At 43.3% G+C, this 20,531-nt stretch overlaps 1 protein-coding gene across 1 annotated transcript in view; it reads right to left on the reverse strand.

Annotated features, from left to right (window-relative positions):
* The window catches only part of LOC105030898 (voltage-dependent T-type calcium channel subunit alpha-1I), a 94,127-nt gene that overhangs the window by 23,449 nt on the left and 50,147 nt on the right, over window positions 1-20,531 (reverse strand). The window contains exons 17-31 of the mRNA XM_034294483.1: window positions 19,939-20,353; window positions 18,255-18,355; window positions 17,690-17,813; window positions 16,704-16,772; window positions 15,535-15,713; window positions 14,742-14,868; window positions 13,377-13,502; window positions 11,042-11,131; window positions 10,546-10,738; window positions 9,274-9,425; window positions 8,855-8,964; window positions 7,369-7,502; window positions 5,060-5,130; window positions 2,757-2,835; window positions 844-965 (exon numbers count right to left, since the gene is read on the reverse strand). Coding sequence (XP_034150374.1) covers window positions 844-965; window positions 2,757-2,835; window positions 5,060-5,130; window positions 7,369-7,502; window positions 8,855-8,964; window positions 9,274-9,425; window positions 10,546-10,738; window positions 11,042-11,131; window positions 13,377-13,502; window positions 14,742-14,868; window positions 15,535-15,713; window positions 16,704-16,772; window positions 17,690-17,813; window positions 18,255-18,355; window positions 19,939-20,353 — 2,092 coding nt within the window. The remainder of the gene's footprint in view (window positions 1-843; window positions 966-2,756; window positions 2,836-5,059; window positions 5,131-7,368; window positions 7,503-8,854; window positions 8,965-9,273; window positions 9,426-10,545; window positions 10,739-11,041; window positions 11,132-13,376; window positions 13,503-14,741; window positions 14,869-15,534; window positions 15,714-16,703; window positions 16,773-17,689; window positions 17,814-18,254; window positions 18,356-19,938; window positions 20,354-20,531) is intronic.

A 20,531-nucleotide genomic window follows, 5' to 3' on the forward strand; every position in this document is an offset into this window, starting at 1 on the left:
TACGGGAGATTTTTGTAACATGTAGCATACAGCCAGTACTTGCCAGAATTTCCTGCAGTTCCTTAAATTTTGCTGGAGGCCTATTGGAAGCCTCCCTGACCATTTTTCTTCTTGCCTTTTTATCAATTTTGGAGGGACCTCCAGTTCTTGGTAATGTCTCTGTTGTGCCATGTTTCTCCACTTGATGATGACTGTCTTCACTGTGTTCCATGGTATAATGCTTTGGAATTGATTTCGTACCCTTCTCCTGACTCATATCTTTCAACAATGAGATTCCTCTGATGCTTTGGAAGCTCTCTGCGGACCATGGCTTTTGCGCTGAGATGCAACTAAGTATATTTCAGGCAACTCCTGCAAGAGCAACTGAACGTTATTTGTGATTAATCAGAGTCACTTAAATGATGGCAGGTGTGTAATGACTTCTATGTAACATGACTTTGAATGTGGTTAATTCTGAACACATCCCCAGTTATAAGAGGGTGTGCACACTTATGCAACCAGGTTATTGTAAGGTTTCCCCCTCGAAGATTTCAGTTTGTTTTTCAATTGAATTGTTCAAATTATAGGTCACATTAAAATACATTATAAGTTCTGACATGATTTATCTTTGTCTCGTTCTTTTACATCACAACAACCTGGCATTTTAACAGGGGTGTGTAGACTTTTTATATCCACTGTAGCTGTACAAATCTTACATTTCCCATGATGCTGTAGTGCTTACAGTTAAACATGGACGGCACTGCCAAGAATGCACAGGTGTTTGATACTGATACACAGAAACTTCCTTAGCAACAGTGATAGCACTTCACTACATGTCCCATGATGCTCTGGAATTTTGTGTACCTTCATAATGCTGTTCCAGTTGTCTCCGGTGGAGACCTGAAAGAGGGTCAGTAATGCCATGCCAAAGTGCTTAAACGAAGCGTGTGGACCCATGCCCTCACACTGGTGCTCAGCGTTAAAGACTGACATGAAGAGAGTAGTTGGGGAGGAGGGAAAGATAAAAGCAAAGATGGAAGGAAAGAAGACAGGATAGAAGGATAGAAAGAGTGAGATGAGAAAGAAGAAAATGAGAGAGAGAGTGGAGGAAAATGGAGGGAGGAGGGAGCAGAGAAAGACATTAATTTATCACTAAGCACAATTCAACAAAACAAGAAATGCACAGACATCAAATGTGTTAACTTGTTTCTTAGTTCAGTGCAGTGTTTTAATGACCACTTTCCATTGTTTTGCGTTAAAGCTTTTCCCGGTTGCTAATACTGAAGTCACATTGTCAAAACTCTTCACAGTCAGCGAAACAGAAGTGTAAGTGGACCAAACTGTGAATAATTTTTCTTTGCCTTCACACAAAATGCATTCAATCAACACATTCCCCAAAATCCATGAACTCTTCTAATTCATACTCCACCACCAGCAAAAACAATTTATTCACAGCACATGTTTTTTCAAATGCTTACACACTGTTCCCAAAACTGTTAAAAACACATTCAAAACAGAATGATGGCAACTGTTGTGCATTTCTGCAGTTACCAGACTGCAATATAAAGATATTGATTAAAATTTGTTAGAACATTTAGTCAATCCAAACACAGTTGATTGCAGTTTCAACTGAAAACCAACTCAAGTGTTGTACACTGTGCCCTTTGAGAGAAATGGTAAACATGTGAAAGAACTCCAGTATCAATACATCCAGGTAAGGTGTCTGTTCATTAACCAAACAGGGTATGTACCCATCTACAAATAATGTGAAGTAATGTAAACCTGTGGATTAACAGTTTTGCAGATGGATGCCAGTCAAACTACACATGAATTCATCTTTGTGGATGAAGCTGGATACAACTTGGCGCAAACGCGTCACTGGGGAAGAAATGTGATTGGTCAGTGAGCCACTGTGGATGTCCCAGGCCAGAGAGGTGCTAACATCACAATGTGTGCAGCACTGTCCAATGATGGTTTGCTGTTACACAAACCACTCATTGGCCCCTACAATACAGAGAGGCTAGTGATTATACTATACTTGTTGATGTTTGTTTGTTATTATTGCAGCCCTGGAATGTGGGGACTTGTTTTTATATTTTTTACTTATTATTTTTCAAAAGTATAATTTACTAAATGCAAAGATGTTGACAAAATAAAGGATATTCCTTCAAATTGCTGCATTTCTGATTCATTGTTGTTTGTATTCATTAGTACAGTAAATAAAGTGAGGCGTTCTTCTTAATTGATCAAATGGTGATTTATGTGAAAAATTATTTACAAAACTTACAAGATGAATATTTGTCATTGCTGTAATGCTCCCTGTTGTTAGTGTTTTTAAGATCAGTGTGTTATGAGTGACTGTGTGTTTCTGAGTGAGAATTGTTGCCAGTGTTTTGGTGGAACAAGCTTGTTTTGGTGGAACAAGTTTGTTTTGAGACAAGTTTGTTTTGGTGGTTTTAGTGAGTTTGGAGGTGAGATTAACTGTTTGGCCAAGATGCATGTTAGAAATGCTGACTGTGTGAAGAGTTTTGTTATAGTGGTTTCAGTATTGACCGATGCTTGTTAGCAATCGAGAAAAACTGTAATGCCCATGGTTAAGAGCAGTCTCAGTTAAGGCCTTCATAGACCATTTAGATTTTAATTTTTTTTGGGGGGGGGGGTTTGGAGTCAATAGAACAGGCTTGGAACCTCGTAACCTTGGCAATTGGACTAGTAGGGGTTGGGATACGCATGTAACAGCGACTGTCTTTCTGCTGGTGAAATTCCTAGGAACTTACCCATCTTTCCGAACAACTCCACCCCCAGGGCAGCGTAGATGAAGAACAGCAACACAAACAGCAGGCCCAGGTTTCCCACCTGAGGGTCGACGGTCAAACAACATATCCTCCGTCATCCTTTACATCAACGTCATCCAATACACGGGTCTCCCTAAAAACACGTCATTTGGGAGCGCAGTCTGGAAGTTGCGTGTTCCATAGCCACGCCTACTCCGGATGAAATGCTGCGTTTTTAGGAAGACCCCTCAATACACAGACAGTTGGCTAATCAACAATCAATACAATTAAGTATCCTTCCTTATATTGGACGAATGAATTCAATAAATCTAAATTCACTAGCAATTCATTACAGACTAAGTCACACATTTCCGATGCTAAAGAATCTTAACCCCCCGTGGAGTTCAGCACCTCTGGATGTTCTGAGGAAGCGCAGTCACAACCTTGAACAACTGGCATAAGCTGCCTGGGATGACAAGTAGCCATTTACAGGTCCATTTACAGATCCATTTAGAGGTCCTTTAGAGGGCCGCTTGTGGGCAATGAGCCGGGGAATAGTCGGCATTTATGCTTGCATAAGTGTGTAATGTGTTTTAAAAACCTGGTTGTCACTGTCACCTGCAAAGCCCCTTAGAGCAGCCACTGATGGTTCTGTTGGTGGTTTTCTGAACCGTAATAAGCCCCAGAACAACAACCAAAAGAAAACCAATGGGGCCTGTCAGAAAGAGAATGGCTAAAAGACAACAGCGTCGGGGGGGGGGGGGGGGGGGGGGGGGGGGGGGGGGGGGGGGGGGGGGGGGGGGGGCGAAAGTATAAAAAGTGCTATTGATTTGAGCTAGAGAAGACAGAAAGATATACGATCCTTGGAGTGGGTTTCTTGTATGTGTGTGTGTGAGTTGTTTTTGCCATCCAAAGAGATACAGAACAAACAGTGAAAGAAAACCCTGAGGCACCAGCTCTTCCCATAACCCCTGATGTGTCAAATTATCTGTAATGCAAAATAACAACATAAGGAAAGTAGATACTCCGAAGAATATACAGTTAAAAGTTTCACAACCTATTTAACTCTGTTGGTCTCAAAATCAGGACTAAACACTGCCTGTACCATGACTTGGTCCAAACCTGGACCCTAGTCTCTATGTCCACTACACTTCCCTGTCGCCATGTGAACAAGATGTAGCAACACGCGGTCCTCCACAAATCTTGGCATCTTATGAGAAGCAATTCTACGAAAACCTTATTGCCGTCATTCATTAGCTTGATCTCACACTCGAGATGTGAGAGAAAACTGTTCAACCTCGGTTGACGGTTTTGATTCATCGTGAAATAAATATTTCTCGCCTGAAAAACCTACAGTATATCGCATATTTATTGGCTCCCCTGCATTCAGTCCCCTGTGCATCTACCCTGAATCAACACAAACAGTCCCGAGTCTCCTACAATGTGTGAGTCTAATCCAGCAATGTTTGATGAGCTGGGAGAACACAATAAGCGATCCACGATCGTTCACCCGAGCAAAATCTCAACAACCTTCCCCATGTCGATGGATGAATAAGCAGATCTGGCTGAAGTGCAGGTGGTGGTGTGAACAAGTGAGATTTGTTTTTTCTTTTTTTCCATCGGGAAGTGTGAAACAATGTGGTCGAGGCTCTTGTTGACCTCGAAAAGGTGTGATTTATTAATTTCTTCAGGTTGAGCGCGTCCCCCCCCCCACGCGTGTTACACCGAAATCCCGCCTCTCTGAAGGAGAACAACCTTGGCACCGACCCGGACAACGCCACGCTGCTCTCCACAAGCAACACCACCACGGTGACCCGCGGTTCAGAGCAGCAAGGGAAACTGACCTTCAGACTCCAAACTTACATCCCTACCCGAGCTCTGCCGTCTCCGCCCTCGCGGCCACGCCCACCTGTACCCGAAGCCGTTTTCACTGCCATCCTACCAGTGTTGTCATTGGCGACACATTAGCGGTCGACATTAAAATTGTTCCTATGCCGTTTTCACTGCCATCCTACCAGTGTTGCCATTGGCGACACATTAGCGGTCAACATTAAAATTGTTCCTATGCCGTTTTCACTGCCATCCTACCAGTGTTGCCATTGGCGACACATTAGCGGTCAACATTAAAATTGTTCCTATGCCGTTTTCACTGCCATCCTACCAGTGTAGTCATTGGCTACACATTAGCGGTCGACATGTACAGCTTTCTTATGGTGTTGTGCCTGTGGCGCCTTAATCTGAACACCCCAGGTCGCTATGGATGAGCATGTGCGCTGAAGAGGAACAAACGGTCCCTGGATACACACCTGAGGCAGTGCCTGTACCACCGTATGCAGAAGAGCCCTCATCCCCTCAGCAATCTTCAACAGCTTCAGCACTAGAGAGGAAGGATGACATTAGGGGAAGACAGGAGAGGGGACAAGTATTTAAAGAGGGAAAGACAGAGACCCCAAGCTAATAATCAAATAGTAAAAGTGCCTTTTTTCTTTATCTTTTTTGCTGTGCCGTGCTGTGCCACCAGTCTAGGGAATGCAAACTGATGTTTCTTGTGACTCTCACTTGCAAATAACTCCCTATACATTGGAATGTAATTGTAAGTGAGAGAGACAGAAAGGGGAAGGGAAGCTTTGTCATAACGGAGTGAGAGAAAGACAGGGAGCAGATGAAACGGAAAGATGGGAATTTCTCGAGGTTCGAGATTGTATCATATTCCCAACTGTCCAATTTCTGGTCTAGTTGGAAAATGTCATGTCACAGGAAAAGAACCAGGACACACAGTACTGTAACTGGTAACATCCCAGAGAACAAGACTATCCTGGGAAGAGAAGAAATGCCTTCTGGGATACGGGATGGTAGAAAAACACCGACCCAGCTCTACATCATTATCACATGCTCCAGTCTACAACCTAGTGCTGTTAACAACGCGTCCTGACTAGTCAAACCTCTCACTAAATGAGTCCATGGTGCCTGTACAGGGAGAGGTTCCAGGACCGCTCGTTAAGAGCAACCATTTGTGTATCTTAGGATTCACATTGACCATTGTCAAGTCCTGAAGGTCCGACTTTTTTATATTCCTCTTTAGATTACTTTACATTATTCTTTAGATTACTTTACATTACTTTTAAAAACAAGTACTTTCACAATGAAAAGTGACCTTCTATTGGATCCTCTCAGGCTGTCTAAGCGGTCAGCAACATTGGTCGCTGTAGAATTCACACAAAGGACTGGCTTTCGGCCTTTGGCCAGCTCTGCATTGAAGAAGAACAGGTCAGATCGTGATTCCACCTATCAGCTGAATTACCGGACATTTCCCAGAAGGCATTTCTCCGATGCCAGTGTGGAGGGTGTAAAGTCGAGGCAGGGGGCGAGCCATTAAACACTAGTCTTATAATTATCTTTTCTCTCACAGCTAGTGAGGATGTGTGTGTTTGTGAGTGTGTGTGTGTGTGTGTGTGAGAGTTTGTGTGCTAAGGGGCTCTTAGAGAGCTAGCAATGTCATACCAATCATACAGAATTACAGAGTTAGTCAGCTAACTGGATTAGTGGAGTTGGGGGAGAAGTGAGAGGGGAGGAGGGAGGAGTGGGAAATAAAGGGGCGGGAGAGGTGAGGAGTGAGCGGGGAGGAGGGAGGATAGGGTGAGAAAAGGGAAGGAGGGAAAACCGAAGAATGAGAGGGGAGGAGAGTGGAGAGGGAGAGAAAGGGGAGGGCAACGAGGGAGTCGAATGCACAGTAGAATATGGAAAGTGTGTCTGTGTGTGTGTGTGTGTCAATGTGTGTCTGTGTGTGTGTGTCCGTGTGTCAATGTGTGTGTGTGTGTGTGTGTCCGTGTGTCAATGTGTGTGTGTGTCTGTGTGTGTATCTGTGGGTCAATGTGTGTGTGTGTGTGTGTGTGTGTCTGTGTGTGAATGTGTGTCAATGTGTGTGTGTGTCTGTGTGTGAATGTGTGTCAATGTGTGTGTGTCCGTGTGTGTCCGTGTGTCAATGTGTGTGTGTGTATCCGTGTGTCAATGTGTGTGTGTGTGTGTGTCCGTGTGTCAATGTGTGTGTGTGTCTGTGTGTGTATCTGTGGGTCAATGTGTGTGTGTGTGTGTGTCTGTGTGTGAATGTGTGTCAATGTGTGAGTGTGTGTGTCTGTGTGTGAATGTGTGTCAATGTGTGAGTGTGTGTGTCTGTGTGTGAATGTGTGTCAATGTGTGTGTGTCCGTGTGTCAATGTGTGTGTGTCCGTCCGTGTGTCTGTCCATGTGTCAATGTGTGTGTGTGTGTGTGTGTGTCTGTGTGTGTATCTGTGTGTCAATGTGTGTGTGTGTGTGTGTGTGTCCGTGTGTCAATGTGTGTGTGTTTGTCTGTGTGGGTCAAACTTACAATTAATTTTATAGTTAGAGTTTGGGGTTCTTTAAGGTCCAGGCTTTGTTGGTTAAGTTTAGGGCTAAGGTTAGGCATTAGATATAGGTAAAGTTTAGGCATAAATGTTACTTTATTGAGGTTAAGGTTATGGTTTAGATAAGGGTTAGGGTAAGGGTTAGGGTTAGGGTTAGGTTTAGGGTTAAGATTAGGGCAAGGGAGCATGCGGTTTGGTTTTTCTTGGCACCATGAGGACATAGTGTGTGTCTACCTCTTGCTATGCGCAGTACTCTCATGATTCGGATTATAGTGGGGTTGATGGGTAGAAAGTTGTTGTGGTGCATCTCCTCCAGGACGATGCCCACCACCGAAAACACCACTATGAACAGGTCCAGCAGATTCCACCTGCAGAGAACACACACACCCACACACAGACACACACATCCACATATGTTTCAATCATAACTGTACATTATTTCCTGAAAGGCAGTTCAATCAATCCCACATTCCTCCCCTGATGGGGTCTAAACATCTTGGATAAGTTCTTAAGGAAATTAGAGAAGACGAGTGTGTGTGTGTGTGTGTTCTGTCTAGGTAGATAAAACACAGACATTTGGCTAAACTCCAGGGGACATGAAACCCTGTTAACTGGGTCCAATCCCTAAGACAATTAACCAAAGGTATTTAAAATGTTCCACTACATGAAAAAATTAAATAAAAAACATTGGATCAATATCTCTCTACACTCCCTGTTGCTGTCCTCATATCCCCCCACACTGTCCCTGTCTTGGTCATTCTCTCAATCCAACTATGTCTACAACCTGCTGATTCTATGAGCTGATTGATGTATATATATATATATATATATATATATATATATATATATGGGGGTGTGTATATATATATATATATGGGGGTGTGTATATATATATGGGTGTGTGTATATATATATATATCAATCAGCTCATAGAATCAGCAGGTCTACTTAGTAGACTTCAAATGGAATGTAGTTATTCAGGATGTTTCATGGATCGTACACATCAAATAACATCCATCGTAATCGGGGACATTTTCTGTCAGATCATTGACATGCATTAAATTATAATGACTTTATTGAGACACACATACTTGTCTTGGCATTCCCTAACTAGCCATACACACACAGAATATCGGTCTCTTCCAGGCTTCAGATAACTGGCCGTTTATAAATCAGAACAGAAGCATAACAACGCGGGTAAACGTGGTCGTACTCACACAGGTACTTCCTCATTGTTTGGACGCTCTCATCCACATTTATTGTGAGTGCATATGTTCTCAGGTAGGTGACACAAACACACTACATCCCACTCAAGGGACATTAGGTTAGTTTTAGGGTTAAAGTTAGATTTTTTGGGCTTATGTTGGGGTTACAGTTAAGGTTAGGGTTCATTTTAGGGTTAGGGACAATAAAAATCTTGGTCCTCACTTTGATGTGAATTCCAGGTTGCGTGTACACACGTGTGTGTCTGTTGTAATGACCCAGTTACATTGGGAAGACATTGCAGAATTAAAACGATTGATCAAAGCATTACTTGTCCCTTTCAAAGAATTTCACATCAATAAATCATTACAAAACATTAGGGGTGAATCCATAGACAGATATACAAAGGAGGAAATAAAGACAGATATATTTCCATTATCACCCAGTGTGTGTGTGTGTGTCTGGGTGTGTGTGTGCGTGTGCGCGCGTGTGTGAAGGCGAGTGAGTGCAGCTGTACCTGTCCTTGAAGAAGCGTTGGAAGCCGAAGGCGATGAGCTTCAGAAGAGCTTCAACCACAAAGGTGGCCGTGAAGAAATAATTACAGTACTTCAGAGCCGTCACCAGAGACTAGAGAGAGAGAAGGAGGAGGAGTAAAGTGATAGAGAGGGAGCGGAAGGGAAAGGGAGGCAGAGAGGGGGAAGGAAAGATGTAGAGATAAAGCGATAGAGGGAGAGACCATGAGTGGAGAGTGAGGGTGACGTTGTATACATCAAAGGCCAGTCACTACAATTACACGAGATCAAAGATGCGCATGCCACTCAAAGGGAAGTCGGAATGACGACAATCAGCCCGGACACACACACACACACACACACACACGGGCACGCGTAACGCGTAACGCGCGGCGACCCCCCCCCCACCACCGGCCGTTGGTACCTGGGGTGGTTTGTAGTGCTCTGCGGACATGGTGATGACGTTGACGCAGATGATGAAGGTGATGAAGAGGTCCAGGTGGTGGCTCGTGCACAGGCTGTGGATCAACCGACGGCCGTTGCTGTAGCTGACGTAGTAGGGGATCTTCTGAGCCTCTGTGGGGGGGGGGGGGGGGGGGGGGGGGTTGTCACAGGGCAATGGGTTTCACGTATATATATCAGTGCAGGTTTGGTTGGACAAAACCCCTTGGATAACAAACTTCTTGCCAAAAAGCCCCTGAGCTCAAACGCGTTTGCCACGTTCGGACCCGTTACACTTGGATAGGTGTATATTTCGGTCTCGCATGAGAGGAAATGTCCTCCGTTAATGTCATCATCAGACACATGCCGTCGGCTGACATGCACATGTTACTGAAGAGACAGAAATATTCCACTCATTGTCGGGCAACGTGTCTGTGTCTGTTTCCGTGTTTGTTTCTCTGTCTGTTTCCGTGTCTCTGTCTGTTTCCGTGTCTGTGTCCGTGTCTGTTTCCGTTTCCGTGTCTGTTTCCGTTTCCGTGTCTGTTTCTCTGTCTGTTTCCATGTCTCTGTCTGTTTCCGTGTCTGTGTCCGTTTCCGTGTCTGTTTCCGTTTCCGTGTCTGTTTCCGTGTTTGTGTCTGTTTCCGTGTAATTTTCCATGTCTGTGTTTGTCTCTCCTTTCTCAACTTAAAGTCAGTGAGTCTGACAGATGGGAATCAGTAATTAACTGCACATTTGAGAGCAAATCACAGGTAGCTGCTATTCTGTTTCTAAAAGTTAAACATTAACCATACTGACTGTTAGAACGGCTTGAGCAGAAATTGTATACTGAGGGTGACAAAATATGTGATCAGTCTTAATTAACCCCAAAGAATCCCACTGAGGCGACTACACTTGGGCTCGATGGACATTAACCCTAACCTGTTAGAGTCAGAGAGGGGCTGGGATATGTCATATGGGGAGATTGTCCTCACGTTATCTCCTGTGAGGTCATTTATCTTCTTTCCATCTTTCTTTTAATGACAGCGCTTCATCCATATCTTCCTATCCATGTCTCCTACAGATACAGCCCTCCTATCTCCTCCCGCTAATCTTCCTCCTGTGTGACCCTGTTGTCCATCGTACTGTATATTCTCTATCAAGACACCTCATTGTATCACTACCTCACCAATGTGGTTTCAAGAATTCATCTCTGTCCTTTCTCCGCATCCCTTGGCAGTAAATAAACCTGGCGCCCCCCCCCCCCGCCCGACTTACTCCTCCTCTTCTTCTCCAAGCGTCTCTGTCGTTTCTCCTCCATCCTCTTGGCCTCCTCTGCCTCCTGGTTCTGTCTGCATTTCTGAAAGTTCTCGACCACCACGCCGACAAACATGTTGAGGACGAAGAAACTGACGATGAGGAGGAAGGAGATGAAGTAGAGCAGCATGGACGGTCTGTGGTTGATGATCGGCTACAGGGGAGAAGGGGGAGGGAGAGAGCCGGGGGGAGGGGTGGGGGTGGGAGAGAGAGGAGACGACGGAGGGAGACACAGTTGCTTTTAATAAAGTGAAAGAAGCGGGTTCAATTGATCACCCTCTAGTCTGGGTGATCAATTTACAGTAGAAATCTGATGACTCACAGAACATCGTTCTCAGCTGGAAAACGTGTCCTCCGGAGTCTGCTTTTCCAATCAATAGTTCTTTCTGTGCGTGTGTGTGTCTGTGTGTGCGTGTCTGTGTGTGTGTGTCTGTGTGTGTGTGTGTTTAAGCGTTACCTGCTTGTCTATCCCCACTGCATCCAGGCCCTGGTACATGATGTCCACCCAACCATCCTTGGACGCCACCACAAACAGAGACATCAGAGCCTGTAGGGGTCAGTCAGGGGCTGGAGTGAGACTGACCACAATGATGATGATGATGATGATGATGAACCGGTAGGCCCCCGACATTTGATTTGTTTAAAAATATATAATGAAATGAATAAAACATGTCTGAAACTACACAACACTGGCCTTATAGTGACTTGTGGATGTAAATGAAAACCCAAATTTGGCGGCAGATGTGGGGTACATTCAAATAAAGGGTTACCAAAAAACTAAAACAATGTATATAAACAATATGTATCTCAAACATTTAGTTACCAATGAAGCTCAGAACCAACAATTGAAAACAGGCTATCAAAACGCCTGAAGGCCCTTTTGTGCAGTTTAGCAGTAAAACACGGCAGGCATTAGGATTATGTACTGTAGAAAAGGGAAGAGATCAGGAGCTGATGAGTCATCCGGTTTAACTCGCCAGACGGCTAAGTAGCTGATGTTATAACGGGTTATGAGGGGGTAGCGTAGTGTTAGCGTAGTGTTAGCGTTGTTCAGCGATTAACAAGCCAAAAATTTTTTTTGGCTAGGTTTCCTCCTACATTGCATCTCCTGTTTCTCGCTTTGTGCTCCTTTACTCTGCTGACTCAGGCTCGTGCACACATGCACACACACACACACACACGTTTGTTTTTATATCCTCACGGGGCCCTGAAAAACTAAATTGCATGCTCCCTTGCAGTAATCTTAACCCTAAACCTAACCTTAACCTTAACCTCAGTAACATTTACGCCTAAACTTTAACTAGATGTAATGCCTAACCTTAACCCTAAACTTAACCAACAACGATTGGACCTTAAAGAACCCCCCAATTCTAACTCTAATATGTATTGAACGTTTGACCATAAACCTAAACCCTGAGCCGGAAATTTACTTTCCCCTCATGGGGGCCCTAAAAAATATCCCCACGAAGCATGTTTTTCAGGTTTTACTATAGTTATGGGGACAAAATGGCCCCAAAAGGTAATAAAAACGAGCACACACACACACACACACACACACACACTAACACATACATACGCACAGAGCTATAGTGCACACTACTTTTACCCTCATGTTCATTTGCACACGCTCCTTTAAGTATTCAGACCTACCAGAAATCTCATTCAGCAACTAGATCATCCTTATACCTGTATAACTTCATGAACTAGGTTTCCCAGGCTCTGTAATTAGTTTGTTTGATTATCATCCTAATTAGCTAACAATGACTATGGAAAATCACTTCATATGCACACGCTCAAAGATGTACAACACACAAAAACACAAAATCTCACACACAGAAAAAGACACACACCATCAGTTTTATTTTGCTGCTCCTTTTGGGCTTCTCATCCTTAAACTTAAATGTTCTCCTTCTAAATCTCAGTAGTAGTTGAATATTCCGAAACATAATAAATGTTTCAGTGTCAAACACAGTGTTAGGATTTATGAGACCAACATTAGGGACTACCTGATAAGGTCAGACAAAATCTTTGTTCGTCCCCTTTTTCTGGGCTGTGGTTGCTGATACAGCTTTTTTCCTGACCTTTAGAGAATCAAAACTTTCTCTCTCCACGAACTCTGCACCGCTCTGACTTTGCGGCTGTGATATTTAGTTATGCTGCCGTAATAGTAGCATGTAATAAATAATACACATTTGCCTACTTGTCTGCATGTGGTTGTAATGCATGTAGACGGTCAGGATATTTGACTGACAACACATGAGAGCAATTTGTCAGAGTTCCACCCCTGTACAGCCACTCCATAGTCATTGGTAACCAGAGTTTGTTGGCAGAAGTACAAAGTAAGAGTATCAAGCTGTGTTCAGCACTTTTGGGAAGTTTAAGAGCTAAACGACCAGGTTAAGATAGTTCGATATTTTTTTTTTATTCACTGTTTGTTTTTGAATTTGAGTACCGGTTTGGCAATATGGTTGTAATAACTGTCATGCTAATAAAGTTGAATTGAATTGAATTTGAATTTGGTTATTATCTCCCTTCACCAAAATACAGTAAAGGTTATAATCACTAAGGGGTGTACCCACTTTTGTTGCCAGCGGTTTAGACATTAATGGCTGTGTGTTGAGTTTTTTTGAGGGGACAGCAAATTTACACTGTTATACAAGCTGTACACTCACTACTTTACATTGTAGCAAAGTGTCATTTCTTCAGTTTTGTCACATGAAAAGATATAATCAAATATTTACAAAAATGTGAGGGGTGCAGCCTCAACACTCCCAAGCCATTTTACAACCTACCTTTCCCAGATTGTCAAAGTTGTATTTTTGATTGTTCCACTGGTAATTGGCCTGGATACAGTCGGACTTGCTGGTGATGTTCTTCACATTCTTGCCCACACAGTGGTAGAACTTCCCCTTGAAAAACTGGGGGAAAACAACGTATGGTCAGTTGAAGTACGTTCATTCATGCACCATGGTTTACATTCCTCATCATATAGATGAACGTAATTGGAGGTATTTAAAAGCCTCCCCCCTCAAAAACAAAACCCAGTCACACAAACGTTTCTGTCTTCTTTTTCTTCCTGTTGACTGGCTGATTAGTTTTATTACAATTTAAAAGGCCTGAATAATGATATAGCCCCTAGGACAAACTAGCAACGACTTTACCATTGTGGTCATCATAGTGGTTGGCTTTTAAGAGATTTTAAGAGATTTTAAGAGAAAAAAATTGTGCACACATTACTGATTAGGGTTGACAGAAAAACATAAATGAGGTACGCTGCTCAACTTTAGCATTTTTCATTTGAACTCAACTGATGGGAGATTAGGTTACATGAAAGATAGATATTTAAAATTCTGAAAAATCTTTACATCTAAAGATTCAGCTCGTCTTTATAACTAGGCTTATTATTTTCACTACAAAATCCAGGAATAATCAGTCAATGAGAGAACAGCATTTGAAGTAATTTAATAATAATGTTTTCAGAAAGCATAAAACCCATGAAGTAATATGAAAAGACTGACAGGCTTCATTGATTGATCTCCACAGTGAGGAGTTTTAAAGGTCCAACCAGGCTCGTCCAATCACACGGAAAAGAACAAAATACATACAAAATCAGCACACTTCACACATAGTGAGGAGATGAAAACGGATGAAAGAAGGAAAAATATTATGAGGAACTTAAGATACAAGTGTTATTAAAAATTGACAGAAAAATAAAATACATAAAACATTTCAAATGTGAGGTTAGGAAAATAGACAAGACTGAATAAAAACTGACTGCAAATAAGACACATTTTGGTTTAGATTGACATTAAAGTTGGAACTATCAAACCCAGTTACTAATTGAAGTGGTGATGGAAGAATTATGCTTCATTGTTTGGAGTTACAGGGGAATTTTAACCAAAATGTCTGTGTTTTCAACCGAAATAAAATATGATGTAAAATATGTGAAAAAATACGTAAAACTATAACTTGCTATCGTGTAATAAGATAAGGGTTTGTGTAATAAGATGTGTATTAAGAGAAGGGATTGTGTAATAAAATGTTGTGTATAAACAAGCGGTTGTGTACTAAAAGTCTGTGTATTAAAAGAAACTGTGGTGCGTCAAAAAGCTGTTGTGTACAAAGAGAAGCTGCTGTTTATAATGATGTAGTCCTACCTGCACGCCAAGAATGCCAAAGATGAGAAAGAAGGCACAGCAGATGAGGACGATATTTCCTATGGGCTTCAAAGAAGTGATGAGAGTCTCTACCACCAACCTCAGCCCTGGAAATCTACTTATCACCCTGAAAGAGACAGAGAGTTGGAAAGAGAGACGGAGGGATACAGACAGACAGGCAGAGAAGAAAATAAGAGAAAAGGTGAGAGTGAGGGATCGGGAGGGTAAGAAAATGACGGGGGATGTGAGAACAAATCTGTAGCAACACAGGCCTTCAATTAACTCATTTGTGGCCATTTTCTTTACCCTTATAAAACAAAGTTGACTGAGGATATTTACAACCCAGCTGGTACATTGGTGGATTGTTTAGAGATATTTGTAAGAATTTACTATACATTTCTAACAGTGGTCTTGACCAAAACAAAAGTCAAGAATGACTACATATTGTATTCAGATGTTTTACAAATATGAATGTTTTCCCTCCAATCCATAGGTCTTCAACACACTCCTGGGGACCCCCCAACCATTCCATCTATCTGATGTGTCTCAGAGCTAGCACACCTAAATCAACTTATTAACTAATTAACAAGCTTTTTCCTGTTGAATCAGGTGAGCTAGTTCAGGGCTAAAACTAAACTGTGAGATGGCAAGGGGGTCCCCAGGAGAGGGTTGAAGACCTACGCTCTAATCTATTAGCTCAGTCATGTAATGTTCTCAAAGACGCCAAATAGTGGTTAGCAGGTGAACCCAAAAGGGGTTTATTAACTTCCAACCTGCAGTAATCCCTCCCTACCTGAGGGGGCGTAGTGTCCTGAGCAGTCTGAGCACCCTCAGCACCCCCAGGATCTTAGCCTCGGCTACCATGGATACCATGATGTCAATCAATGAGATGAAGACCAGGAAACCATCCAGAATATTCCAGCTGCTCCTCAGATAGGCCGTCTCACCCAGGTACAGACCCTGAGAGACCACCTGGATGGAGCGGGTGGGTTGAGGAGAAGGAGGAAGGAATAGAAGGAAGAGAAGAATGGGGATGGAGAGGGGAGGGAGAGAAGTTAAACACCCGTTGGATGGAGAGACGGAGAGAGGAAAGAGAGAGGGATAGATCCTGAGGCCAACTGGAAGGAAGGACATGGGGGGAGGGAGCGAGGGAGGGAGGGAGGGAGCAAGGGAGGGAGCTAAGGAAGGGAGCTAAGGGAGGGAGCGAGGGAGCAAGGGAGAGAGCTAAGGGAGGGAGGAGAAGACGAGGGACAGAAGATTTGCATAAGACAACCACACAACAAACTAGTTAAAAATGACACCTTACTCAATGAACTCTATTTAACTTGCACATGGAGAAGATATTTGCTGAGAAGGTGCGAAAACACCAGCTACTCAGGTGTACAGCCTTGGGTATCGCCCCAGGCTTTGACCTCTCCACCATGCTGGGCCTGTAAAAGCCCTGAAAACAGTGCCTCCATCTATCTGCCACAACAGATGACGACAGTGTTGGACTCTTATTTGGACCTATTACTGGTGAACATGTTTTTGTTGATGCCTTCAACTACCAATATGTTGCCACAGGCCATTTTTTATAAAACATCATTGCTCACCTCATATCAAAAGAGGAATAAATGAAAACTGAGAAATCCCTACGAAGCACTCTGCTGTTAATAGCCATTTCACAGCAAATGAAGTCAAAGACGCATTTGCTAGGTATCAACTTTGGAAAATCTAGACAGTCATCAGAATTTCTTGGAGAAAGAGAAGGATCGTTTAATTCAGGCCAATTATCTCTGGATTGTGAAAGAGGCGGAATCGATTAGGCGAAATGAAGCAGCGGAAATACAATGCTGGACGGGAGAGTCAACATGTTTTCAACCGAAAAGGAGAAGCACGGGCGGCGAACGTGAGATGAGCAGAGAAGAGGATCGAAGAAGAGAGGATTATCGAGGAAAAAGAGAGGAGCGGATGGAACTTCACCTTGATAGTCATCTCGGCTACAAAAATGGCTGTGAAGGCATAATTGGAGATGCTGAGGACAAGTCGTTCCTGCAAGGATAAAAGAAGGGAGACAGAGAAAGGGAAACACAGAACAACAAAGAAAAGGAAGGGGGGGGGGCAATAAGAAGACAAGGGTAGAGAGGGAGGGGCCGAGGGAATGACAATGTGAGAGGCAGTTTATTTTAGTGTCTCTCCGAAACTGTCATTTGTCTAAAACTGTTCCACCAAACGCATCCATCTAAATGTAACCTGGCCAACTGTTTGGCTGAAATCTCTTCACAATGCCACACAGAAGTTATGATTATTCTGTGTGTGTTCAGGGGGACCACCTGCGCCAAGATTGCTTTTGATTTTATTGTGTCCGCCATCTTTGGAACCGACGAATCCTTGTGCATCCATGGAGTTATTACAATAGGGGATCCACTGTGATCACTCAAATACAACAAGTCACGTTAAGATTGCTGATCTGACTGCTCTTGATAATAAATATGGTCAAAATTGAAATACTTCCTTGCGAACAATGTCTTGTGCCTAGCAGATTTTCCATGCAACTGAAAGTAGTAAACAAACCCTCCCAAACTAGCTAGCTTTAGCCAATATAGTGGTTACTAAGCTAGACTACCAAGCTAAATCTATATAATTTGACAGAAACAGCTTGATTAGTTTGTTTAATTTAACAAACTGATTTTGACATGCTGTTCCGATATTTGGAACAACTGTTGTCGGACAACATCTCAACATCCCCATGATGCTCTATTCAATCAGCTGTGCGCAGCAGAAGCTGCTCCAAACGCCTAGCGTAACACGTCGGCAGACAAGCTTTGCAAAAGTTGTCATTAAGTCCCAAAAGATGGCGTCTCAAATGCTCTCTGTCTACAATAGTCTTCTTGTGTTTATTTGTGTCTTCATATGGTTGGCATGCCTGCTTGCATGTCAATGTGTTTAGGAGTGTTGCCCGGCCTTACCCAGCTGTCTTGCACTATATTAGGTCTCTCCACCGCCACGGTGATGCAGTTGAGAAAGATGAAGACTAATATGACGTAGTCAAAAAGCTTGTGGGTAATGATTGACTGGCACAACAGTCTGAACCTGAAAAGGAGACGGAGAAAGGGTGAATCAGAAGATTTTACTTTTGTCTCGGGATTGTCTCGATGGGAGGATGGCACCTGTCACCATGTAAAGGGAGGGCTGCGCCACAGAAAAAGACAAGTTGGAACATAGTATCTATATATTTGCGACGATAGCTGAGGTAAATCTATCATAATACAGAAAGTTTCCCATATCATTGGGATTTAGTGGTAATGTGTGTGTGTGCATTATCTAGATGAAGACCAGGGATCGATACACTAATCCACTGATTTCCCCAGATCTGGCAACCTCGTTTGCCTTCAATGATTCAGAGCTGACTAACCTTTATTGATGGTTGTCAGTGGTTGGGGTATGTGTGTCTGTGTCTAGGTGTGTGTGTGTGTGTGTCGAGGTGTGTGTGCTTTGTCTACGTTTGGTGTTGGCGTACAGGGGACCACTTACTCATTCCGTGGTGAGAAGAGGTAGATACTCCAGTCCTTCCTCCTCTCACAGCAGGCAGGCCGGTAAACCTCCAACACCGTACGGATACGGAAACACACAGTCTAGAAAGAGGAGGAAAGGAGAGGAGGAAAGGAGAGGAGGAAAGGAGGGAAGCAACAGTCATTATAACCTAACCACTGGAAATTACTGATGCCACACCAGCGTAGTGAGTCTTGTTTTGAAAGAGGACCCACTGACCCTGACACACACAGCCTGTGTAGAATCTATTCTTATCTGCAATTACATGTCTGCCCTGTCCAGCGTTTGGTATTGGAGCTCTTTGGTAAGGTTTATCTTTGGGGCCCTGAAACTTGGGTGCAGTGTTCCTTTATATCTGTGTTGCTGATCTATTCAATCAATTAAATCCACACTTTTAATTACCTAATTACTAGTAAATCAGACCCAGACTGTCACTGTAACTACATTACATCCACACTGTCACAGTAACTACATTACATCCAGGCATTCACTGTAACTACATTACATCCAGACTGTCACAGTATCTACATTACATTCACACTGTCACAGTATCTACAGTACATTCACACAGTCACAGTATCTTCATTACATCCATACTGTCACAGTAACTACATTACATCCACACTGTCACAGTATCTACATTACATTCACACTGTCACAGTAACTACATTACATCCACACTGTCACAGTATCAACATTACATTCACACTGTCACTGTAACTACATTACATCCACACTGTCACTGTAACTACATTACATCCACACTGTCACTGTAACTACATTACATCCACACTGTCACAGTATCTACATTACATCCAGACTGTCACAGTAACTAGATTACATCTACACTGTCACAGTAACTACATTATATCCACATTGTCACAGTAACTACATTACATCCACACTGTCACAGTAACTTCATTACATCCACACTGTCACAGTAACTACATTACATCCAGACCGTCACTGTAACTACATTACAATCACACTGTCACTGTAACTACATTAGAATCACACTGTCACTGTAACTACATTACAATCACACTGTCACTGTAACTACATTACATCCAGACTGTCACAGTAACTAGATTACATCTACACTGTCACAGTAACTACATTACATCCACACTGTCACAGTAACTTCATTACATCCACACTGTCACAGTAACTACATTACATCCAGGCCGTCACTGTAACTACATTACATCCAGAGTATCAAAGTAACTACATTACATCCAGACTGTCACAGTAATTACATTACATCCAGGCAGTCACAGTAACTACATTACATCCACACTGTCACAGTAACTACATTACATCCACACTGTCACAGTATCTACATTACATTCACACTGTCACAGTAACTACATTACATCCACACTGTCACAGTAACTTCATTACATCCACACTGTCACAGTAGCTACATTACATCCACACTGTCACAGTAACTACATTAGATCCATACTGTCACAGTATCTACATTACATTCACACTGTCACAGTAACTACATTACATCCACACTGTCACAGTAACTTCATTACATCCACACTGTCACAGTAACTAGATTACATCCACACTGTCACAGTAACTACATTACATCCACACTGTCACAGTAACTACATTACATCCAGGCCGTCACAGTCAGATTCTGCAGTGATTGACATACATCTTCATCGAGGTCTGGTCTGTCCTTGGCGATGTTGAGCTGGGGGAAGACCTCTGCCAGGGACAGGGCCTCCTGGGAAACAGGAACGGGCATCTTCCCGTTACAGTCATGACGCTTTGCTCCCACACCGCCGCTCCCCCCACCGGAAACGCTCCTCTTCCTGGGCTCGGGGCTAGCCGGATCTCCCCCGGGGACCTGGAGAGTGTCGGGGAGCTCCAGGGAGAGAGCACGGCGGGAGAGGTAGTCCGGGGAGAGGAGAAGGGAGGCTTTTCCACGACGGGTTAAGAGGGACTCGCACTCATCAAGGTAAGGGGAGTGGGGGCGGGGTCTCCGGGCGCGGAGGCTTCCTCCCAGTACCGCCCCGTCCACACGGCCCAGACGCTGGGAGGGATGACCCACACTGTTCCAGCTGGACCTGAGGGAGGTGAACACTTAAGACAATCAGGATTATTTAAAGATGCAGTCCGGGGTGAATTACAAACATACAGAACATGTTAGGCACCCATGTCGGGGTGGGATGCGTGGTGAGTTGTTCATGTGGAATCAAAATCGTAGCTCACTTAACGATAAAACTCCAGGTTTGAAAGTGGTTT

The sequence above is a fragment of the Esox lucius genome, chromosome 9, assembly GCF_011004845.1.
Source record: "Esox lucius isolate fEsoLuc1 chromosome 9, fEsoLuc1.pri, whole genome shotgun sequence".
Lineage (NCBI taxonomy): Eukaryota > Metazoa > Chordata > Actinopteri > Esociformes > Esocidae > Esox > Esox lucius.